The sequence below is a fragment of the Haemaphysalis longicornis genome, unplaced genomic scaffold (genome assembly GCF_048455015.1).
Source record: "Haemaphysalis longicornis isolate Haplotype H1 unplaced genomic scaffold, Haemaphysalis longicornis Haplotype H1 scaffold_8, whole genome shotgun sequence".
Classification (NCBI taxonomy): Eukaryota; Metazoa; Arthropoda; class Arachnida; order Ixodida; family Ixodidae; genus Haemaphysalis; species Haemaphysalis longicornis.
The window spans coordinates 124,852,184-124,877,794 of record NW_027526445.1 but is presented as its reverse complement, the minus strand read 5'-3'; the positions used below and the strand labels follow the sequence as shown (position 1 = coordinate 124,877,794).

The window sequence follows — 25,611 nt, the reverse complement described above, 5'->3', positions numbered from 1 at the left end:
ACGGAAGTGACGCCAGTACAACAAAACAAGCGGCCCGTAAAGGGTGCACCCCTGCACAGAGGGTCTTCTTGCAGGGAAGCAACCTTTAGTACTAAAGAGTACGTTATACTTCAGGAGGGTTGTTCGTTTTCGGGTTTCATATTTTAACACGAAATTGTTTTATGCCGCGATCCCCCAAGATTTCACTGGCGTCATATCCATCACAGAAATGACACCAGTGCACCTTTACCAAAGCGACCCGTCGCTTGCCAAGCACACCCACAAGACAGCCGCCGACCCGCAAATCATGCTCAGCTGCAGATTTCACTGCACATTTCACTTTCGCGTTTTTTTTCTGATTCCCATGACAGAAGAATCAACCACTTTTTTTCCCCTGTCACTGAATGAACTGGCCAATGTCGCGCTCATTTTTCTTGGACCAGGAACATGTCTTGACAAGATCTTGGAGTGCAAGTAATCGCCGCACGGTGTTTAATTTTCCAGGAAGACGACTTGCATCGCCACACACAAGGCAACATTGTCACCAACCTTATAGTATAGCTCAACACAAATTTGGCAGTGCAGACAAAGCAGATTTAAAACCCCTCAAAAGAGAGACAAGAAAACAGTCCAGTGACACAGATACGAGAATGTTGCGTGCTTGCCTTTCTTTTTTAATGTGCGCACAGACTCGTGTGCCTTGCATCATCCGCTTCGTTTTCTCTGTACATGGCACCCACCCCCCGAAACGTCCCCAGCTTACCGTCAATGTTTGTAGCCAAAACCTACCTCACCCCTGCTCCCACCAGGGAAGAAAAAACCCCACTCGCCGCCAATAATTGAGGCATTCAAATGGGCAAAAATATTTAAGCAACAAAAAATACACAAAGAACAAAACACTTTCGACATTTTACGGCCACTTTTTTTACACACAAAGTACCCGAGCGAAGCACCCTTTTTGTTTCATGAAACACGATGGCAGCAGTGACGTGAAGCCAAGGAACCCAAAGAGGACCCCAAGCATGGAAAAGGGAGAGGACTACAGCGGGACCAAGCATGTATAAGCTGGGACCCGCGAAATGCTGGTAGAGAGCAGTAGAACCCGAACAAATTTATGGCGCCCACCTTATATGACGCCCACACTATTTAAAAGGACAAACAAACAAAAATAGGCGACTGCTCCACGAACAATCCTCCCACACTATTTAAAAGGACACACAAACAAAAAAACTGCTCCACGAACAATCCTCCCCTCGACGACGCTTGTGCTGCTCTCAGCGTTTACACACTTTCGCAGAAAACGCGTGCGGCGACGGGATTCTTCCCTGGGGTGGAGCAGTGTGTGCTGCGTGTGTGATGCCTTCCGAATGGCAGCTATGGTGATAACAATCGAACAGTAGTCCAGCCGGTAAAACGCTGCGGTGATGGGTGCTTTTGTTTCCTATTGGAGCGCGGGCGTGGCAACCAGATGCACGTGATGGGTGGTTGCTCGGCCTAATGGCACACGCGAGGCTACTATGCAGAGTCCGAATCGTCGAGGAGTCCGTCCTCGCTGTTTTCCTCCTCTGCAGAGTCCGCCTCTTCTTCGTCCTCCTCCCCGTCGGCCGCATTTCTCTTCGCCTCGTCACTCTGGCTTCCTTCGTCTTCGGACAGCTCCCACATGTTGTTCTGAAATGGACGACAAGCCAGTGTTACCAACCCTGCTAGCGCACATGAAAACCAAAGAAACATGTACTTCTTCAATTCGATGATGGTGGACGGGCATCAGAGAGAGAAAACCTCTAGGGGGTACAATGGTTTTAGAATATTCTTTTTTGCTTTCCAACCAATTTTGACGAAACTTCATGAGCTTGTTCAGTTTTCTTTTAGCTGATTTCAAATATGCAATAAGTTTTGATGTTAGGTAATTAGTTTCCGAGTTAATCAAAATTCTTCCTTTATTTTTCTTGAGAATAGGGAAAAAATTATTCAACAAAAAATTAAGAAATATACATGAATAGATACCAGAATTTGCGGAGAATGAAATGTGCGAAGCAGCTTTTTTTTTTGCAACCACATACAATTTTACATTGATTCTAACTTCTACGTCTGAAGTGCTCCAGCTAACCAATTAAAAATAACGCTAATTACGCAACTACTGAAACACGAAATGCAAAATCTGCTTCCCTTATTGGATGGGTTAAACATTCAGCTTCACAGTGCAAAAGAAGCGGGGAATCGGGCACCGTTTAATAAGAGAACAGCAGTGGCCACCTGGCTTTCTCTCATGATGCAAGCATACGTCAGCATCACCCCGAGCTGAGGGATGTCACCAAGTTATGTCAGAGGTTAGTGCCGTTGAGTTTAGCGTTGCTGAGTGCAAGGTATTGTGAATTATGCAAGACACTGCACCAGCCACATTTTATTTAACCTTTTCATCGCCACCTTTTTCCTTCTGTGCCATTTCCTTCTCTCCGTTACTACACCTGAGAGCTTGGCCAACTGCCTCTATGAGGAGGCATATGTTTACGCCAGGGATGTGCAAATATCGAATAGCGCCTCCCCGAATAATTGGATTTGTACATCGAACATCTACTATTCGACTTTTAGAATAGGCAAGTGGCATTTCCGAATGCTCCCAGCTTTGCGAAAGCGAGACGTCGGCGCACGCTAACGCACTGCTGCTACACAGTCTGCTCGGCAAGTTTCATCCAAATCGTGCTTTTGACAAGCGCACCTTGCAGAGGCCGCAAATTTTACCTCGCTGCGTGGAGTAATCTGTGATTGCGTCGATCAGATCTTTCTTTTGTGCCGTCACCGTAGACTGTGGCTGCCATTTCGAATTCTGCAACGGCATGTTATTGTTCATGTCTGCTAAGTGCTCGCTTCTGAGTTACAAGGCGCTCATAGTTGTTTTGTTGCCTATGATTGCAGTACAGCAACTTCACTGAAAGCCGTCTTTTTTTTTCCCCCCCAAATGCGTATTGTGCCCTCTCCAGACTCCTGGAGTGTCGCCGATGCGAGTTGAAAAGTTCGTTTTCCGGTTGAAAAAGAACGTCATATCTCCCAAAAAGTAGCTTCTGCCTTTGCACAAAAACCTACGAAGAATCAAGGCCTGTAAAAAAAAAATTGATATTCGATTTGATATTCAGCTGTCTTTCCAAATTCGATTCAATATCCGATTCAAAAGTTACTATTCGGTATTTGCACACCTTTAGTTTACGCTTATGGTAACCCTAATGTTGACCCTAATGACAAAGCAAGCAATGCGACACTCATTGTATCTGAAGCAGCTGCTGACGTCACTCCTCAAAGCACGACGTTAGGCCTAATGTTGGGGCACCGCATATCCGCATTTGCAGGCCAGTGCAAACCTGTGTTTGCAGCGAACGGGAATGGGGTTTCACGACGTAGCCCACGAATTTAATTACGGTGCTATGCCTCGCGAAACCGCGCCTCACGGGTTCTCAATGACGACCGCGATCATCAGTGGAGACCCCCAACCGTGGTTGCGAGAACTGCTTTGCACTTGTCAATGAATTTAGTGCCCCGCTGTGCATGTTGCGATGAAAGCAAGCGGCTAATCAAGTTTCCATTGCAGCGCTTGTCGGCTTCTGGCGGTCACCTTGAGCAACTATTCAAGTTATTCCGAGCAAATCACGGTTTGCTTCGTGGGCAAAGACAACTGTTCGCACAAGCCTCGGTTGTACAAGGCAAGGCAATGAACAGAAAAAAGCACCCGCAACATGCATGACAATGAGCCTCACCTCTTCTTCCTCTTCCTCTTCTGAACTGTCTTGATCCATGTCCTCATCCTCCGATGATTCTGAAAGAGGGGAAGGGAACGGTTACGAAAGCTGGGCACAGTCTAGCCATTCAAAAGGTTATCCACGCTGCAATGTTTGGTTGTTTTTTCCAAGCTAGAAAATATTCAGACACAACAGTGCTAGCAAAGTCTGCAAGTCCTTTGGAGAGCATAGTAAGCCGTAAAAACAGGTGGATGTCCAATTACTTCAAATGAACAAACACTTCCTTCGCTATTTGGCACTGACTTTGAATTGAACATAGCCATTCGACAATACCAAGCCATTTGAGATTCTTGAATAATCTGGCTTAATTTAAGACATTTACAAATCCAATTTAAAGATGCTTTGCAAACAATAAGTCTGAGGGACACGGCTGCAAAAATTTAATTTTCACTCCACCTCGCTTTTACATTCACACGTGATTTGGCAAAGCTCAAGAGCGCTATGTTATCATCACCTGTAGCAGATACCTGGCCACCAGCGGCCAGGAAATTGATTTCAGCACTTCGAACCATGTTTGGCGAACATTAGCATGGGATCATTTGACACCTACCTTTTTTATTTCGCATAAACTTACAGACCTGCTACTCAGCAGATATTAAAATTCATTAAATTTCTATGGCCATGTACGGAGGTGGAAGTGGGGGGGGGGGGGGGGGGGAAGGGGGGACCGTAACGTGCACTTCAATGCATCGAAGTTTTTGATACAGGGGTTCATTTTTGCTAAAGTTGCACAACCTCGCTGTTGCTCAGTCCATTTTCTATTTTACGGAGAAAAATACAGGCCATTTGCTAGTACAGTAAAACCCCGTTACACACTGTTAACAAGAGGCACTCGGTTATAAGAGATGCTCGAAGGAAAATGGTTTGGTTGGTTTTCGAATGCTCGCCATGTTAGCAACATCGCACACAAGAGACCTTGGTTACAAGAGGCATGTTTCCCGGGCCCCTTGAGTGTATATTGTGACGAGGTTTTACCGTAGCACGCTTCTCCGCGTACCGTATTTTCGCGCGTATAACCCGCACCAAAAATGCGAAAATGTCAGAGGTGAACTAGAGGTGCGGATTATATGCAAGGTATTTCATTTGGTGCAGCTTCACCTCAATGCGCATTGGGCCGTGATGCACCTACAGCAGTGATAGTGACTAAGCCACTGTTATCCCATTGACAGTGCTTATTTTGCACCCACAGCTCAACAATATACCAACCTGAAAAAATGTATGCGGCAACAAGTCATCTAGTTACGTAGTCAGCTTGGTAAGTTCTTTTGCATAAACAAATGTTGCTTGTGTTAGTGGCTTTGGTCCATCCTTCTATGTACAAAATATGCGGGCAATACGCGGGGATGCATATTTTTTATCCGTCGACGGAAAGTGGGGTGCGGGTTATAGGCAAAGGCGGGTTATACGCGCGAAAATACGGTAAGCTTGCTCAAGGTGTGTCCTGATCTGGTGCGCACCGTCACGAAAAGATTCACACGGCACGCCGATGAGCAAAACTTCATTCCAAGTCTTCTCGGAAGAGCTGAATGTCGTCCGGTATTTACTACGACTACTGCGCAAAATTGACAAGGTCACTAGCAAATCCGCTAGTACGTCTCCGCGTTTTTCAGTGTATGTGCCACCTTGGTTCATCGATGCTACACAGCGCTCAGGGGGTTCATACCTGTACTAGTGTAGACAGCTTATAACGTATGTCGCGGGAGCCGCAAAAATCCGCACTATAACCAAAACATGCACGAATCCAACCACATCGCAACCTGACTCTCAAATCGTCCTTTATTTGTCATCCCTCAAACGCACGGCACTTAAAAAGCAAAGGCCTGGTCTTTATATTGTATTTTTTTTATTTTCATCAGCCGCTGCTGCAGGGTCACTGCAAGCGCTGTGTTACAGACAGCGAGTACGGCTTTAACTTCCATTTTGTTTGTGTTTTGGGGGATCGTGGCTGCGTTTTTAGCGTCTATGAACAGATTCCGCAGAACGTGACAAGAACGCCTGCGGGATTTTTTTTTTTACCCCACCTTGCGTTCTCGATGCCGAAGGCGGCTGCTTATCAGCGCAGCGTACTGATGGGGGGAATCTTCGGCTTTGCGCGGCTCGCTTGTTTGGAAAGAGAAAGAGTGGTGGCTTATCTGCACAACAATCTAAAGCGTGAACCGCATGGAGCGATTGCAGTGCACGCATGGAACATGCAGTACACGCCGCAGGCGCAGCAATGCCGGCCCACAGAACAGGGAGGGCCGACCCAGTTACAACAGGCGTGGTATGCGGCGCAGTAAGATGCAGCAACATGGCGTCGGCCCTGGCCGCGAAGTGGTGCAGGCAGCTCCAGCGACAGCTTCTAACTGCTCACTGAAATGCCGCACGAAGCGCAAGCGAGGGTGCTCACGCAAGAAAAGAGCTGATAATATGGGCGAAAAGAGGAATATAAACTGCCATTCACGTTGCTTGTGAAAGCGCCCATCAAAAAACACCGCGGTGGTAGGCCTAAACATCTCTGACGTGGCCAGCCGGCTGGTCGGAGTGTTTCGGACATGGAGGATGGTTTCGGATCTCCCGCCATTAGGTGCACGTCTCCCCATTGGTGCAAGTCGTCAGGCTCCTCCCACTGCCACGCGAAAGAGCCACCGCGGGCGCAAAATCGTCAACACAAGCTTAAAAAAAAAAAAAAAAAAAGAAGCGTAACGTTGTTGTGCACGAACCATGTGCGATAACGGGCCATGCGGTTCATGCTTAATAGAATCAAGTTGATAAGCTGCGCGCGGACGGGGGTCGCTATCTTCCGAGGTGCGTCGAGCAAGGTCAGTTGTGGTTATCATGTAGGCGTGAACTAAAGGGTGCCTATTCTTTTCTTGTGTGCCGAAGTCAGAGGAGAGCAAGGGGTGCGCGCTGCGTCGATGGCGTATTTCATCCTTTCTTTTTTTCTTTTGCTACACTAAAACGATGCCCCAGCTGCGCCAGTCGATCAGCAGTCCCTCCAGAAAACCGCAATATAAACGGTATTGTGCTTCGGCCAACCGCATTCTAAGCGGTATGCTTATGCATTGAGTTCTATGGGAGGTGAACCGGTGGTCACAAAAACCCGCATTATATCCGGTCTCGCACTATAAGCAGTTACGTTATAAATGGTCTACAGTGTATTTCAACAAGGCCTCAAACTCCTTATTCCAATGCCAGGAACCACTGCTTTTGCAAAGCCACTGCAGGAAGCGACACCAATGCGACAGCGTGGCATCAGACATTGTTGCATTACGGGGGCACATGGGTCTTCGATCAAAAACTTTATTTTTACAGCTATGATGACGAAAATGGGAGGACATATAGTAGTTTTTCATTCTGATTGTACATGTAAATGTTTTTGTGTAAAGCGACTACATTAAAATTTATTCGGATTTTTGCATTTGATTGTTTGACAGCCATTATAAAAAAAAGAACTGCTGGAGGGATGCAGCTGAACAAGGCACCAGTGAACTGTGCACACATCAAGTAGTGCAATAAGACTAACAGTATCATTCTGTCTGGTCTGCAGCAGAAGTTACGACCACTTGAAGTTCGGGCCTGGAAGGTGGGAACCAGAAAAACTGGTTTTGCCTTCCAGGACCAAACTTCAAATTCTCGGAACTTCTGCTGCAGACCAGACAGAATGATACTGTTAGTCTTACTGTTAATATACTGCTAGTTAGTAAAAATAAATATTTTTGGTTTATGACCAGCGTGCCCCCTTAATCACGCGGGGAAAAAAATAAATAAAATAAACCAAACCAAAGGTCTGACGCAACAGAATAAAAGAGGGCAAGCGGAATGCTCGTTTATTGGGTGACCAGCATGGCGGTCACCGATGGGGATGGGAGTGTTTGTTAAGGACACTACAATGGCGCTGTGGATGGCGCCCTTGGCCTTCCCACGGCGGCGCGAGTTACCACCAAGAATAGGAAGCCTCTCTTCTTCTTTAGCGTTTTTGGGTATCAAATGCCGAGAATTTTCTTAATTTTTAACAATTCGGGCAACATGCGTCAAGTCACAAAGCAAGTGAAAATTCCCGGACTTTATAAAAAGTTTACGACAGCTGTGTTCTGGTGCTCGCACAAGAGGGATTAACGCACAAAATTTCTTTTACACAACCACGTTAGCTTTGCTTCCAACCGGGGGGGACCTAACTTGCAAGGACTCAAGCCGGCTAGTGGTCACACAACGTCCATCTTACCTATTTGCACAACGCAGAGGGGCTCCATAGACACCTTTGTGTCCTCGTGCCTTGCAGCCACCTAAAGAAGAGAGGGGAAAAAAAAAAAAAAAAAAAAGAGTCAATTCTCTCACTTTTACACTACACACGCCTTCTCTCTCTCTCTCTCACACACATATCTGATGGAGTGCGGCTTGCCCACGGGTACAATTTCTGGCTACTGCGCCACTACCTACAACTATCCTTTATTTGCGTCTGGCCACGCTTGCTAGCAGATTTCATCACTCAGCACGTGGGCACGCACGCATTTGTCTCGTGTCGACGAGCTGGGCTTGACCACGGGCGAATGCATTCATCGCTGACGCCGACATTATAGGCCTGCACATTTTCCGCACTGTTCGGGGCATGCAAAAAAATAACCAGGCTTCATACTGGTGAACAGGAAACGCAACTGTTGCTTCACATTTCTTTTCTTTCCAAAATTCGTTGGGACAGCTGAAGTGCAACCACAAGCACCATGCTTTCTGGTGTTTACGCCGCACAAAATTTAAAACTGCAACACACGCAAGGGTGCGGCTTTCGCTACAAAAGTTTGGCGAAAAGTACGGCTGCTACGTGACGGTGCAACCCATACAGTGTCGCAGCTTACGCGCCAGAAAATACGGTAGGCATTCACAAAGTTAAGGGAAGCACAGTTCATGCTACGCCCGACAACGTGCATTGAGCCCAGCTGCGAATTCAGATACATTAGAGGTAGAAAGAGCAAAACACGATGGCCAATAAAACGCGAGCTGGACTAACAGTTGATAAAAAAACGCTTCTAGTACACACAATGTCACTTGAGGACACGACACAGCGGGCGGACAGAAAATTGCTGTTCTAAGCGGCTCACGCAAACCGCCCAGCAAAACACCCACCGAAATGAGGGTGCAAGGGAGATGGGAGAGATCATGAGCATTTCCTTCTTGCTGCGAGCTCACCTGCGACATGATAAGGTCTACCCGGCCTCTTAGCCTGCAGACCTTGTCGAAGACCTCCGTCCGGGCCTCCAGGAGCTCCAGTAGGGGCGTGAGCAGCGCATTCGCCTCCTGGCACTGAAGGAGAAAGTAGAATAGAAACAATCGAAACAAATCAAGAATGAAGGCCAAGGCACCGCAGTACAGGGAGTCAGTCGCGTATAGTATTCTCGAACCACTGATAATTTTTAAGGGGGCAGATGGGTCTTTAGGGCCAAAAACCATCAAAATGATCTTTTTTTGAAAAATGGCATTTTCGGCATCCACGGCCATATTTCAATGAGTCTGCAAATTTTCTCATCAAAAGTCACGAAATTTTTTTGTAAATAGCATTTTAAAGTGCACTCTACAGCTCAGTTTGCACAGAATTCAATGGTAAAACGGCATGTCCCTTGCAATGCGAAGCTAGCAGTTTGCTGACGGATATCTCAGCACCTAGAGCAGGTACGACTGTAATTTCTTTTGCTTCCGATACCTAAATGTGTGGACAGTACGATGTTGGAAACACATTTTTCAAGTGGATGCTTTGGAAAATTATTATGGTGTTCAAGTGACACCATCCGTGAGCCATTTCTGGCAGAGTGTTGGTGGAGTGAAGTTCAGTGTGTTGTAACATGACCAAACACGATTAAATCAAAAAACTTCTTCCAATGTTGCATTCTTTAGTCATTTCTCTGCCTAGCCACTTGGTAATCGCCCTTCTGTATGGAGTGGTTATTTTGTAATTGTGACCCAGAATTACGGCAATTAATAATTAATTAGCTCAACAAATAACGAGCAAAAAATCCCATTGCAGATTTGAAATCAGCACAAAAAACTCCATAATGCCGGCAGTTTCATTAAAATTGGTTTGTGAATAAAACAAACAGCTCTAAGACCAGTCTAAACAAAAGCCACAAAGCGTCATAAGCGCGCATGCCTTCATGTATGCCAACTGCACGAGAGCAGACTCCCTCCCTGCTTATGTGTGCACTAGCAGAATGAACAAACTGGCACACTCTGGAACAAAGCAAAGTTACTCGCTGTCTTCACATTCCCCTGTGATCTTCTTCAAATGCCCGGAGCCCCTTGCAAGTGAGCAACCCAGGGCAGCTAACTCTTTTATTACGAGAGATTGCCCCACAACATGAAAGGAAGTTTTAAAGGCACAACCTGCACCTGTCTCACGCAAAAATCCAAGAAGAGACTGCTGCCCAAGGCTCTTCTTGTGAAAATCCTGCCACTAGAGAGACACACTTGCACCTTTTCGAAGCAGGTCACCCTAGTTTAGTTCTTGCAAAAATGCTCAAAAGTTCGTGCTTTTACGAAGTAAAAGAGTACCAGTGCCCTTCCTTAAAGGCCCCCCTCGACAGCGACTGATTGCTGCAACAACGATCACTCACTGTCATGAGGTAGGACGTATGTGTCGCAATCAGGGCCTTGGTCCACTTCATGTAAGGGAACACCCTGCAAAAGGGCAGAGAAGCACCGCTTAGGTTGTACACACCACTCAACGATGCAATCGCACACACAGAGAGAAACAGTGTCACTAAATGCAACAGGTTATGTCTTTCCTTGCAGTGTCTTTGCAAAATTGTACTGTCATTAGAAGGCATCAATCAATCAATCAATCAATCAATCAATCAATAAATCAATCAATCAAACAAATATCTTTGTTCAATACCAGGCCTAAAAGCTGCTTTACGCAGCTTGATGGGGCCCCAGATACCATTACAAGGCACGTAGGTGGTGATAGACAATGATACATCGTGGAATACAGCAATCACAGTAGAATCTCGATGATGTGAATCTCGTGGAACTGCGAAAAATACAGTTGAACCTCGATATAACGAACCTCGATTTAACGAAATTCGCGATATAACGAATTTTTTCAAGTTTTCTAACAAAATTTTGCTAAATGCATGTATTTTTGTCTCGATTTTACGAAATAATTTTGTGCGGCGCTTTCGATTTAACGAAGTCACGGCAAGAAAGGAAGAACGAAATTCCGGTCGAGGCACGTTTTATTTTGCCTCTCAGGCCCTACATTGAAAAAATTCAGTACTCAAATTGACTCTTGTAGGCTAAAATAAAAGAAAAGCGGTGAAATCTACGGTTCACAACAATTAAAAGCGAAGAACGAAGCTGCACAAACCGCTAGCGGTCATAGACGGTTTAATAGTGCAGCCACTATTTTGACGTCTCCATCGTTGCCTACGCCAGCGCCCCCTATGCTTAGGCTACCGAAGCCTACTTCAAGCTTTTTTTTTCTACGCGTCATTGCTCACGGTGCTGCTGCGCTAGGTTATGCTCGCTGATAACCAAATTAATATTTCGTTCGTGCATCGTTAGGTGAGTCTTGTAAGCAGCATGAGCACTCCAAGAGAAAGAAAAGTGTTCCGAACAAGAGCCTGAGGAAGCTCGGTGAAACTGACAGCCACCGAAGTGTGATGGATGCCATCGATGTTCTGCGGAGGCACGCAGGTGCACACGAATGTTTAAGACCTTGTTAGCGCTGTCAGCATACGAGCGTCACGTAAAGCCCGCCCTGGTCAAGAAACGCCAAGCACTGCTTACGGACTTCTTCACTACGGCTTGAACATCGAGTGCTGGTGGCAATAAATTGCTCTCTTTGAACGTGGTCATCTTCGTTTCACCAGCGTTCATTAGACAGCTGCGGTGCGGAGAAATCAGTTTCGTAAGGGCTCAGTGGGCATAAAAGTAATTGCTTAATTGAATTTGGCCGGAAGATTTTTAATGTAAGCTTTCCGCTTTCCGGATCACGTAAGCGCTGCTCCACACAGTGAAGCGGTCCGCGTGTACTCCGCTCAACTCGCAATCATGGTTTTATCTCGAGTGTTGTGGTTGAATCACGCGCCCATACTGCGGAGCCCTTGTACATGAAAAAAGTCTTTCGAAAGTTTCATAGCAGCCTTCCGCTGTTGGCCCGCCGCGCCTAAGCCTACCACTGAATGGACGAAAAGAGGGGTAACTTCGAACGAGCACCTCGGCGGGGTGAAGTTCACGGGACATGGACGCGGGTTCAATTGACTAACAGCGGCATTTAGTAGTGACCGAAATGAAAAAAGAAAAAGTGGAAACCTAGTCTGCTATCATATTTAATGAGGCGTTGCAGAAAAAGCACCGGTTTTACGATGACACATGAACTACCGTCGGCTATCCGAATTCCATTGCCCAAGTGTTGAAACTCTTAATTCACACAATTTTCGCGGCCAGTTTTAGTACAAATTTCGCTTTAATTGGAGAGGGAACTACATAGCAGTTGTTGCCTGGCGAGGGCCAAAGTGTTAAAACCCCAATAACTGGTTAAATGAACTGTAAAATCGGAACCTCGATTTTACGAAATTCTCGATTTAACGAAATTTGCGGCCCCAAGTACAACTTCGTTATATCGAGGTTTAACTGTATTCATATCATCCGACATTCGTATGAACTGCCACAGACCAGACAACTGAGCACTAAAAAACGTTTTTGTTTATACGTTGCCGTTACTTGCTCGCTCAGCAGTCTGGCGCCTTGCCAGCTCGTTCGTATCATCTGCCGGGTGCGCAGGTCCTTTCATAAAAGCCGAAATTTTGCCTATTGCAAACCATACAATTTTGCCAGGACTTGTATCATCCTGAAATTCGTATCACTCGGAATTGTATCATCGAGACTCCACTGTAGTACTAATGACACTGCACTCGAACCAAACATTCACGCTGTAACATGGATTACCAATTCGCCAAAACCTACAGCAAACATGCACATTGTAACAAGGCATATCTCGGCTGTGACGCAAGCCACAGTGGAGGCCTACAAGCCAGACACAACACACATCGATGGCAAGCACAAAAGAACACACGGAGAATAGACAGCCGGTTTTCCACCCGACAGTGTTTGGACCCTGGTAAATGGTTAATTAATTGTAGGGTTTAACGCGCCAACGCAACGGAGGCGATGAGGCGCGCCGTAGTGGAGGGCTCCGGATTAATTTTGACCACCTGGGGATCTTTATCGTGCGCCGAAATCTCGAACACACGGGCGTTTTTGCTTTTCGCCTCCATCAGAAAAGCGGCCGCCGCGGCCGGGAGTCGAACCCGCGACCTCGTGCTCAGCAGCGCAACGCCTTAGCCACTGAGCCACCGCGGCGGGTCCTGGTAAATGGCAGATGGCACCAAAGTGAAAGCAAAGGGCCCTCCTTTTGAGGATTGGGACTTCCAAATGTTCGCATCACAGGACACACGACTCAGTAACCAACACCGAAAGTTGTAGGGGAAGATGCTCACAAAGTGTCTGAAATGACAGTATCCCCCCACAAGAAGCCACAGCCCCTTACCTACACGAAATTGAAACGCACAAACAGTTTTGTTCCTGAACGTTGCATTACCGACGCTTCTCAATGGTGCCGACACTCGCATTCTGTGTTCCCAGACCTCCTCATTTCACCCTTCTGTCCAGCTCAAAGGATTGGGTAAGAGCCACTCCAAGCCACCCAGACATTTACACACGGTTGCACCTAGCATCACAGGATTCGTACAGGCTCCAAAGCAAAAATTCAAGGTCCCCATCTAATGTTGTATCTGGGAGTATTTATAACTTTTCCAACACTATGCAAAAGTTTTTTATTGCACAATACCTAAGCAATTAGTGCACATTTAGATAGGTGCTAACGGGTTCATAAATGCTCCCCCAGCTTCATTTTTTTAATTTCATGGCTGGTATTTAGAGGTTTTTCTTTTTCCTTGGTGTTCTTGTGAGGCTGTTTGATTTCAAAACTTCGTTAATGTTGCCTGCATCTCCTGCGTTGTCAGCAAGAGTATCAGCTGAAATTAACTCGGCAAGTGCTGCTGCTAGGCAGGATGAACAATGTGCACGTCCACTATTTGCACATAAGAGCAAGCGCAGATGGAGCGCATGAGGCACAGCAAACATGCAAGGAGTGAGCGTCCACAGACTAGATGGAAGATGCAAGATGGAGAACAGAAGCTGGCTTTCACTGGATTGTATCGCGATATGGATTGGATTGACAAGTGCCTGCTTCCAATGTTGCCTTGTAAAATGAAAATCCACCAAACTTGCAATTTCACGCAATACACTGAAACTTGTTACAATGTTTCTTTACATAACACCTAAAATCCATGACAAACACTTTAAATTCTTGTGAAAAGACAGGGCCGTTTATTCTGTCTGAAAAAAAAATCAAGAATCAAGGGTTTTCAAGGACCATTTAAGGGGGGACGTGGCTTTCAAAATCAACTTTTTTATTTCTTTGTGGATTTTGATGAAAATTGGCACAGCAACTGGAAATGCTTCCATGATAACACCATAAAAATTTCAAACTAATATTTTGATAACTTTTTTATGTATTAAATTTTCTTTCTGTTCCGCTTGTACCGAGCTTGAGCGGCTTATAAAACATGATAGAAAACTTGTTCGAAGTGCTTTGCATTCCCAAATGAATGGACGAGGTCGTGACAGTTTTAGAATTTTTTTTTACAACACAATGTTTTTTAGTTTTCATTTTTTTAGAGGTTAATGTGCAATAGGCATGTTGACTGTGAACAATTATTTGAATAAAAAAATCACAAAAAACAAATCTGGAAAACCAAGAGTGTCACGACCTGAACTGTTCATCAAGGAATGTAATGCAAGAAACGGAATCAAAATAGACCCAGCGGCCACAAAGAAATCCCTGGTACAAGCGACACAGGTGGCAAAAAAAACTGTTTTGAGAAAACGGCTTCCGAAGTTGCAACATAGGTTTCACTTATCAAATGTCGTCACGGTTGTAGCCTTTCATGTCCTTTTGAACATGGGGCTTCTGGAATGCCTTGCCTTGAAATTGGAGTGCCTTTTACAGCCTTTCTCTTTCCAGAAAACATCATTTTCAGCTCCTCCGTGAAGAGTACATACCCCCCTTTGCAAACCAAACGGAGGGGAGACGGGTTTCAATGGGCTGTCAATGCAAAGTAGGTTAGTTGGTTGGCTGTATCGCACTGGACAACCTCCTTTTGCAGTGCTTTCACCATGGCAACAAGTTAAGCATTTTTTTTACTTAAATTTGAACATTTTTGGCTTTTTTTATGTATTATCATCTTGCCTGGCACAGCAACTTAGTACTCATACGTGCAGGTGTTCATTGCCAAAAGTTTGCATACCACAAGGATGAAAATGAGCTACTTTGAAGCTTCGTAGAGTATTCTGCATAACTCCCAACTTCAATGCAAGAGCATATTTTTTTACTACTTTTGACATTCAAGGCATCCAATATTTCTCGCAGCAAAGCCAGTATGCCCTAAGCAATGGTATGATTTCACTAAAAAATCACTGTTCAATGCTGCGACAGTAACGTACATTTTTAATGCAGAGAACATATTTTTATTCCTATATTACTAACTCAAACCTGTTTGCATGAAAATTACAAGTGCACGGGAAACGTTGCGCAAAGGCGATATGGCTCGCGCGCATCGCAGCGCACGCTTACCGCGACATATCGAACTTTGATTATACCTTATATGGCTGGTCAGGTCGCTTTTAAGATTAAATCTAACGTCGCAGGCATTAATTACAACTACTGGCGTTCAATCGTAACCGGTTGCCCAGTCATGTGCTGCTCCAATGCGCGTCGGCTATGCCGTGCGCGCTGCAGCGTTTGACGCGTCGACCGTTTCTTTCTCAAGGCTAGCGAGCCCACAGTCAAAACACAGCAATAAATAAGCGTGTGAACATCGCAAAAACGACTAAAAGTTCACTTCACGAACCGCTATCGCAAGCGCGCACACCGCGTCACCCTCCGGGGTCTGGCGACGGTAGAGTCACGCGCACCACGAAGCGTTCGATGACCTCCTCCTTTCAAGCCACACAACTTCCCGTAATCTGGCTCGTTATCTCCGGCATTCCCACCGCGATAACGTCCGTGTTGAATACCATAGATTGAACAGAAACTCGGCCGAGCGAAGCGGCGAAAATGAACTCAACCCGCTCGCTACGCAGCTCAGGCGGCCGCCATCTTGCGTTGCGCCCGTGACATCCAATCAGGAGGGTCGTTGTTCTGCGCCCCGACGGAGGACCAATAGCGCTTCAGCATCTATTTCTAGCTTCGTTTGTGCGTCGTTTCTTTTCTGCCGTTTGTGCGTTTGGGAATGAACGAAGATAAAAGAGACGAGCGGAACCGGAAAGACGATCGCTCGGCCGATCTAACCATATCAAAATGGCCGCGCCTGGTGGCACCGTTGCGGAGATAGAGCTCTCCGAAAATTGCCGTTTTTTCGCCCTTTTGCGCTGATAGTTTGTCACCGCGCCTGACAAAAGTATTTTTTTATGCCACTTTGCGACTCTTTTCGGCCTAAAAACTTTGCAGACGCATAGAATAGGAAACATAGAAGCCGAATATGCGGGTTTCAAAAAAACGATGTTTTGGTCATTTTTCCGAAGTTGAAAGCCGCGCCCCCCCTTAAAAATTCCAGGACTTTCAAGGCCTTGAAATTGACAATTCTAAATTCAAGGGTTTTCAAGGTTTTCAAGGACCTGTGCGAACCCTGCATCATTGCTACATTCACAGCCCACAGACAAGGTTGCCCTGCTTTCGCTCATTTCAGCCTTCTGGAGTTCTGACGCAGTGATACAGTATCATTTGTGCGACCACAGGATCGACCGCTTTGGCATTTATCGCTTCTCCAGTGCACCACCCTGACATCGGCGGAAGTGAATGTCATCAAAGGTGATGTCACACCCCAAAGTCGCATTCCCTTTGATGTCACTTCCGGTGACGACTGGTGTAAAACATTTCCACCTGCCTCTTCGACCCAAATAGGACCATTACCAAGCCCGTGACCTTCACATGCCCTCCACAAACAAGGCTTTACAACACCTAGCCAGCGAGGCCTAACAAATGCTACTCAGACGTTTAAAAGGGGAAAAAATAAAAAAATAAAAGAGCAAGCCAATCCGCCCTGTGGAGGTGGTTGGAAAGCGAAGCTCTAAACGACACCCACAACAATTGCCCACGTGACGTCGTCACTTGAATTCACACACACGCAGCTCTACAAAGAGTGCAATGCACTTAATAACCACACCCTTTATTACTTCAGAGATATTCTCTGCTAAGGTTAAATCAATGCATGATCCATGAACGGTGGTTGGTTGAGTTTTACTGCACATAAGTGGAAACTCATTTTCTTATAAAATTAAAGGAAGCTCAAACCCAGTGTTAGACAGTCTCACTTTTCCTATGTCTCTGCCACTGCCGACGGAGGCGACGAGATCGGTGACAGAGACGGAGGAGAAGTGAGATGCTATGCGTTGGTGTGAAATGCTTTTAATTTTTATGAACTCCTAGCGCAGTACAAGGCGTACGCACGGCCGCTACACGTGCCATAGCTGGAGCGCACAGCTTTGCAAGAGGTTACGTGACGCTATCACGTGGAATTCAGCGAGAATGCAGCGGGTAAACCCACAGACGTGCTCAGTGAGCGCACTGTCTGTCTCCCCCGTCTCCGTGTGGGCTTGTTGCTCAATCGGTAAGACAACGGGCCCTCTCTCCACTTCTCTATTACTGGCGGTGCCAGTAACTTCTTTCATTTGCTCGCGGGAGTTTTCTGTTGACACCAACGGTCGCGACAGAACCTTTGGGGGGCAGAAGTAAAAAGCTTCTGCTTTAAAATAGAAAAAAAAAAAAAAAAAAAGCAAGCCCACTGACCCCGATCCCCTACTGTGCATCCGCTTGTGCAGTTCTTTGAGCAGAGAGAGGATGCTGGAGAGGGGCAGCCTCCGAACCGTGTTCTTGATGAGCATCTCATCCGTCCGCTGAAGCACACTCTGCACACAAAAGAAGAAGAGAGGGAAGAGAAGGACGCGTTACATAAGATTTTGCAGTCACAGACGACAGAAGACGACTGCCTCTGAAAAGGTCAGAACATGGAAACTCCTAGATGAGACGAAGCCAAGTGGATCTAGAATGCAATTCCTTGCCCTGGGCCACCAGGACACATTTTTTTTTATCCCAATAAATTAATTTATTTAAGAGTCACGGTGGCGTGAATTGTAGGGGGGAGCCGGCGTATGCCGCAGAACTCCCAGCATGCAACTGAAGGTGATACAGTCGAAACCCGCAATAACGAAACCGCCGGGGAAATCAAGAAAATTCGCTTTTGCGGGAATTTCGTTGCCGCGAGAATGAAACATAAACGACCGGAAAATTGGCCACAAACCAAAAATTTATTTCCTAAAGTCGGTTATATTACTTCGTGAGCCTTACCTTGCAGAAAACGTCACAGTTCAGCTATCACTGTACATGTGGTTCATTGCTAGTCGTCGTGCGCGCCCAAGAACGAGATCGTGTCAAACGCATCCAAAACATTCCGTGGGTTCACCTTCTCTGCACGTTTTCCGCCCTGGCCCTCGGCACCGAGTACGTCTGATCATGCAAGTGGAGTCCAGCTTCTTCTGTTTACGAACTTTGCCAGACAGAGTGGCACCTCGTTGCACCAATACTGTTTACAAAACTTAGTGAGCACCGCTTTCTAGACGTCCAGAAAGGTCACAGCTGTCACTGTTTTGCTTTGCGCACGTGCGCCATTGAAAACTGGTGGGATCTTTGGTTTTCAAAATGGTTGAGCTAGTTGCAGGCGTTTCGAAACTCGTCGGCGCTATCCTCCCTTGGGCCACTGACTTGGGCGATGATGGCTGCCTTATCTCGTAGCGATAAAAACCTCCACTTTTGGGCTGGCGAAGGCATCTTACTGAGAGCAAACATGCCAATCGCCACACACAAACAACAAACGCACGCGCTCTGTTCAGCGGTAGTGGGCTAGCGTAGCCCAAGCCAAAGCCGCGACATAGAGAAAGAAATGGCCGCGACTTGAGTCACCATGTGTCGCCCCCTGGTGGTGCCGCTGCGAGGCTGCCTCCACGGCCGCCGGCTGCGCGGTCTTTTGTAAACAAATATGGCGGCGGCCATGCAAACGTGCTGTGGCTGAAGTTTACGCACTTTGAGTCCAAAAAAAAATGCACTTGAGCACTTTTTGGATACAGTTACCCTCCAACGGGTAGGTAAAATGCCGACCAAACTTGCACCGAATTTCGTTAACGCGGGATCAGTTTCCGAGAACGTTTCGTTGCCGCGAGATATAAAATACATGGGCGTCTATGGACGTTCGCCGGGGATGCGAAAATATTTCGTTGCCGCGGGAATTTCGTACCAGCGGGGTTTCGTTATCGCGGGTTTTGACTACAGCAGAGAGGGGGCCGGAGGAGTGGCGCTGTTGCCACGGTAACACTGCCAGCCTTTCGCTGCTGCATTTTGCAGGGTGGGCATTACTACCTCTGCCGATTCTCCAGACAACCACAGCGACTGCCTCAGGCACCAAGTGGGCTAACCATTTCTCTTTCGCACACAGTTCTAACAACTTTGCCCAGACTTCAAATGGGATTCTCCTCCCCTCATCGGCACTGATGCTGCATCCGGGAAAACTGCGTCCCCAAAAAGCCCCGAAAAAGGAACTCGGTGGCGAGGTCACTACTCACGTTGAGCAGTTTAGGGTCGTCGCTCTGGAGTCCTTGCAACAACAGCTGGGAGAGGTTGTCTGCCCGCGGGGGTTCACGGCGGTTGCCCGTCGACTGCGTGATGGCCGCCGTGTCGATGGCCCGGAGCCGCTCCTCCATGGGAAGCTGCAGGGACAAGGAAATGATTGGGAGTCATGCGACTCGTTGCACGGTGCGATCGCCATTTGCACTTTTCTGAGGGCTGGGCTATGCCAGCAGCTAGACAACTAGATTGAGTTTCGGGAAGAATCACCCCCCCCCCCCGCCCCCTTTTTTTTTGCTGTGAGGTCGCTTGCTACTATAAAAGGACCAATTAAACCTTTCAGCCTCGAGTTTTTATTTGAAGCAAAACAATATTCTCTGTGTTTTCTTAAACTTTAGGATCTCAAAAGCCTCCAAACAAAAGTAGAACTGAAAGTATAAATAATAAAAGATTTATTAATGAGGCAATTAATTAAAACATCTTGGATTAAAAATGTTGTCGAGCACAGACATAACTTTTGCATGTTTTCCTCTACTTTACAACTACATGAACCTACAAACAAAAAATGAGCTTTGTAATGCACGTATGTATAGATTTACAAGCTTGGGAATAGAGCTCAGACCGCCATGTATTTTTCAGCTTCAATGCTGGAATTTCGTCTTCCCTGGGGTTCTTCTTTGTAGTGTGCAGCTTCACTAAAATGAAACAACAGTGATATCAATCGCAATAGGCATCAATGAAGAACATTTCCTCAAAAAACTAGCAGCTTTGGTTACGTTTTCTATGCGCTAAAGGCACTTTTATCTGATGGCGTCAACTGACACCCAGGGCCGAAAGGGTTAAAACGGGAACAATCCCAGAACTCCCAATGTCAGCTACAGCTGCGGAAAAACGATGAGTGATGGCCTTGTGGAATGCTACCACTTACAAATATCTGCACTTAGATTGACTGATCTAAATTAAAGTAACAGAGCACTACAGTCAGTGCTGTGCCGTACCTGTGTGACCGGGCCGGCCTGCTTCTTGGCCTCGCGGACGTTGGGCGCCAGGTGACCGGGTGCCAGTGTTGTCACCTCCCTCGAAGGCTGCACTGGCTGCTTTACCTGGAAGAGGGGGACACCGGACATGCCATTGATGTCAAAGCCTTCAGAGCATTCTAAATGAAGTGCACGTCCCACCACGGCAGTAGACACAGTGAGAAGAATAAAACTAGCCCAAACTTTTCCCCACACAGGGGTGAGACAGCCCAAACAGATTTGGGAGCAGTTTTCGGAGCAGCAAAATTTCGATTTTGGAGCAGAAGAATCTTGATTTGGAGCAGTTAGGGACATTTAAAACATCGTCTTGTGAGCTAAAAAATCATTATTTCAGCAATTTGCAGGGTCAAGTGCACATTTCAATAAGTTTTGAATATACAGAACACTCAAACAGCCTTACCTGAAAGAGTTTTTAAGAGTATCACAAAGTACTAACTGCACTACCTTTTTCCTAACTGGTGATATTGTGTTGCACCTGCATGCAAAACTGACAACACAACTGCCGTTAACATTAGAGAGTTTTAGCAGTCCATCTGTTCTGTTGGTTACTTTGTTACCGGGTTGACCGGACCGGTCTGCGCCTACGGAAGGGCGAGGAGACGCGGACAAGGCGAAGGCAGGTCCGCGGAACTAATCCCCCTACGGCTACGAATGCCCAAGTGCCCAGACGAGTCCCGGTGAGAACGGTAACTACGTACACGACGGAACAGACGGACTGCTAAAACTCTTGTCAAATTTAAGGGCTCCGCAATTGTGGCATTTTTTTGCTGTTTTAATGCTAAAATTATTATTTTTGTAATCCCAGGCTGCGTTGTACGAACGACTGTAGTCACGGCAACAGTTGAGCAGCTTCGAGCTAACGGTCGCATAGCCCAACCAGCCCACCCGTTTCAGTACCCGGGGCGCAGGTTCACCCTATGGTCATTTGAGTAGCGTTAATGTTCAGCCACCTAGATTTTGGCATTAAATTTCCCTTTGCATACATCAAGTGTTATAGTTGCGTTCTATGGCAACCGTGTAGTCCTGCAGCTATTGGGCGCTGCCTGAACAGGTCACGGCGCCGCAGCACAGCCCGCAACTTTAGTGTCGACCGTTCCATCCCCGAGGCTCGCGATCGCGCTTCTAAGCACAGCAACACCTCAGCATTTTACAACAGCACAAGCCAAAAAATTCACTTCACGAACCCAATTATAGACACCCGCACCGCATTTCGCACTTAAGGACAAACCATGCCGAAGTCGTAGGCCCCACATATCAATGAACTTTTTTTCGAGCCGCCCAACTTCCCGTAATCTGGCAACAATCTCGAACCATATCCCCGCGTTAACGTCACTGTTCAGAGCCAAGAACTGATAGCATGAATAGACTGGAACCCAGCTGATAGCGTAAAATAAACCAGGGAAAATATCGGCGATACGCACTGAGCGCGTTGGTAGCAGCCAGATCAGGCGGCGGCCATGTTTGTTGCCACAGCGATGCCTTATCGAGAAGGCCGTTTCAGCGAACCCGGACGGAAAGCGAATTGAGTTTTAGAAGCTATCGCATGCTTCATTTCAGTCTTTCTATTTGTGCCATTTCTGTGTTTGCGATTGACCGACGATAAAAGTGGTGACAGGGATGCAGGAGGCTTTTGTCCCCGCCGAAACTGACATGAGCATCAAAATCCGTGTCGTTTATTTATTTATTTATTTATTTACAAATACTGCTGTCTCAACGAGAGACATAGCAGGAGTGGAAAAGTTACATGAAATACACATACACGATAGATACAAGTAATAAAGACTGTAAAATGTACACGTCTAACAAAAATGTTACATCACTCTTACACATAAAAAACCACCTAAAATTCATAGTATTATGGAACATGATCAGGCAAGTCTTTCAAGAACAGTTCAGTGGGCAAACGTCGGAGGGATGGCTCAAGATTGTTCCATCGTTCAATTGTTTGCGGAAAAAAAGAATGCTTAAAAGAATCCAAGTGCGCTCTAAAGGGGACAATGTTCAAAGGATCAGTGCGTCTTGTTGCGCGCCACGAGCAGTCTACGAAGGAAATTGGTGCGGCTAAACAAGTGGAACCATCTACAATCTTGTGCATCAAAGCAAGCCTGTCACAATCACGCCGGTGAGATAAGGGCCGAAGCGACAGTTGCTCAGCGTGAAATGTAGGGGAAAAGTTGCGATCATAGCGACGGAGTATAAACCTAATTGCCTTCTTTTGAACAGATTCAATTTTACCAATATCACATTTTAAGTAAGGCGACCATACAACTGAAGCGTACTCAAGTACTGGACGGATAAGGGTTTTGTAAGCAGTTATTTTACAAGGTGGAGTAGAATTTTTGAGAGTGCGTTTTAAGTAGGCAAGCTTCCGGAGCGCCTTCATACAGATAAGGTCGATGTGTTTGCTCCATTTCAGGGTTGGTGTAAAAGTGACACCGAGATATTTAAACTCATCGACATTAGTTAATTGTTGTCCTGCATAACCGTAAGTGAAATGACAAGGCTGTTTTTTGTTAGTGAAAGTCATCGCAACTGTTTTGTTAAAATTAATCTCCATTTGCCAGTCCCGGCTCCATGCGCAAAACTTGGTAAACACATCATTCAAGCACCGCTGATCTTCAACGTTTCTAACATTGCAATACAAAGCACAGTCATCCGCGTACAACCTCAATTTAACAGGCGTGTCACAAGTAATTTCAACGACGTCATTGATGTAAATAATGAATAACAACGGCCCAAGAACCGAGCCTTGTGGCACGCCTGATGAAACTTGCACTCGTGATGACCGCCTGTTGTTAAATGTAACGAACTGTGATCTTGAGTGCAAATAATCTTCTAACCATGAGAGCAATGGGCTGTTTCCAAGAAGTGTTCGTAATTTGTGCAGAAGTTTTCTGTGACAGACCTTATCGAACTCTTTACAGTAGTCAATGAATATCGCATCAATTTGACCCCTGTTGTTAAGTTCTGAAGCAATGTCGTGTGTGAACTCTAGTAGCTGCGTGACGGTAGAGTGTCCTGCGCGGAACCCGTGCTGATGCCGTGTTAGCACACCGTTTTCACTGAGGTACTGGACAATGTGCTTGTGGATAATATGCTCTAATAACTTACAGCATGTAGATATTAATGAAATTGGCCTGTAATTTGGAATTAATTGCTTGTTGCCCGCTTTAAGGGGGCAGTTGGGTCTTTGGGGCCGAAAAAACGGTCAAAAAAAGCATTTTCTCAAAAATGGAATTTTTGACCTCCACGGCCATTTTTCTAACAATCTGTAAATTTCCTCATCAAAAGGCATCATATTTTGTTGTTATTATATTATAATAGCATTTTAAACTGCACTCTACAGCTCAGTTAGTGCAGAATTTGATGGTGAAACAGCACTTTTCTTGCAATGCAAAGCTAGCATTTCATCCTCAGATATCTTGGCACCCAGAGCAGGTACAACTTTAATTCTTTTTGCTTCTGATACCAAAATGTGTGGCGAATACAATATAGGAAACAATTTTTTTAAATGGAGGCTTTGGAAAATTGTTATTGTGTTCAATTGGCACCACCTGCGAGCCATTTCTGGCAGAGCGCGGGAGAAGCGAAGTTCCCTGTGTTGTAAAACGACCAAAAATAGCTAAATCAAAAAAGTTCTTCCTATGTTGTATTCTTTAGTCATTTGTCTGCCTAGCCACGTGGTAATTGCCATTCTGCATGGAGTGGTTATTTTGTAACTGTGTCCCAAAATAATGGCAATTAATCATTAATTAACTCAAAATATAATCAGCTTACAAAAAATATAATAGGAGATTTGAAATCAGCACAAAAAACTCTATAATGCAGTGCAGTTTCATTAAAATTGGTTGGTAAATAAAAAAAATAGCTCTAAGACCAGTCTGCCCCCTTAAACACCGGTACCACATTGGCTGTTTTCCACACCCCAGGGACAGATGCTGATTCAAGAGATCTGAAAATAACGGTTAAATAGTGGGAAGACCATTCAGAGAACCTTTTCAAAAAAAGGTTGGGAATGTTGTCAGGGCCGGCACTCTTCGCTGTGTCTATGCTTAATAAGAGTTTACGAACTCCAGCTGAAGTAATCTCTAGCTGAGGAAACACCGTTAAATCACTGGGAGCATGAAAGTTAGGGATTACGCCATTTTCAGAGACAAACACGAATTTGAAAAAATTATTAAAGGCCTCGGAGATAACACTGGCATCAGAGCATGGTTGATCGTCGATGAAGAAAGACTGTGCATCGCTGCGGATGGGGCAAATCGTCTTCCAAAACTTTGAAGGGTTATCTTTCATGAATGTCGATAGCGTGTGGTTGTAATAAAATTCTTTTGCTTCCTTCATCTTAGCCTTTAAGGAAGATTTCATAGAAGATAACTGGCCATTTTGATTTCGATCGTCTGGTGGACAGCGCCTGCGTGACCGCTTGATACGACGTATAAGCTGTAGAATTTCCCGGGTGTACCAGGGGTGTTTTTGGGTGGCGTTTGACACATTTGTTTGGAACAAATTTCGTCATACATTCAGTGACAATATTGCAGAATTGATTGTACAAAGCATCGACCGACAGACTCGAGCTAGAAAATAAAAAGTTGTCAAAATAAGAAGCCAGAGTAGAAACAATTGAAGCATCGTCAGCGCGGCTGAAGTCGGCCACAGTTCTGTAGGATGGCCTACTCTGCTCACACGTGATATTGAAGTCTACTAGGACAGCCCGGTGGTCTGACAAACCTTCAACTATTTGTTGTTTGACACCACCCGGCAGGAGGTCACTGACGAAGACAAGATCTAAGAGGAAATTTTCCCGCGTTGGGGCCTCTATTACTTGGGTTAGGTCATAGGATACTGCTATGTTAATTAAAGAGTCACAGATCAATTTTTCGCGGCCAGTTGAGGTAAGATCTTCCAATCAATGCAGGGGGTATTGAAATCACCAGTGATCACAAGCCTAGATTCGTAGAACCTGTGTTCTGCGAGGTAATCAATAACAAGGCCAAATATATCACTGGAATTCAGAGAACGGGATATTCCTCCTATAACTATAGCCAAGTCTTTAAATTTAACCTTGCACCAAACTGATTCTGAGGCTCTTGAGGCTCTT

General features: G+C 45.9%; 1 protein-coding gene across 1 annotated transcript in view; it reads right to left on the bottom strand.

Annotated features, from left to right (window-relative positions):
* Positions 1-632: 632 nt before the first annotated feature.
* LOC144149022 (WD repeat-containing protein 43) overlaps positions 633-25,611 on the bottom strand; it is a 43,466-nt gene continuing 18,487 nt past the window's right edge. The window contains exons 10-17 of the mRNA XM_077680565.1: positions 20,472-20,576; positions 19,473-19,616; positions 17,647-17,765; positions 10,349-10,412; positions 8,931-9,044; positions 7,972-8,032; positions 3,726-3,784; positions 633-1,647 (exon numbers count right to left, since the gene is read on the bottom strand). Coding sequence (XP_077536691.1) covers positions 1,495-1,647; positions 3,726-3,784; positions 7,972-8,032; positions 8,931-9,044; positions 10,349-10,412; positions 17,647-17,765; positions 19,473-19,616; positions 20,472-20,576 — 819 coding nt within the window. The 3' untranslated portion in view covers positions 633-1,494. The remainder of the gene's footprint in view (positions 1,648-3,725; positions 3,785-7,971; positions 8,033-8,930; positions 9,045-10,348; positions 10,413-17,646; positions 17,766-19,472; positions 19,617-20,471; positions 20,577-25,611) is intronic.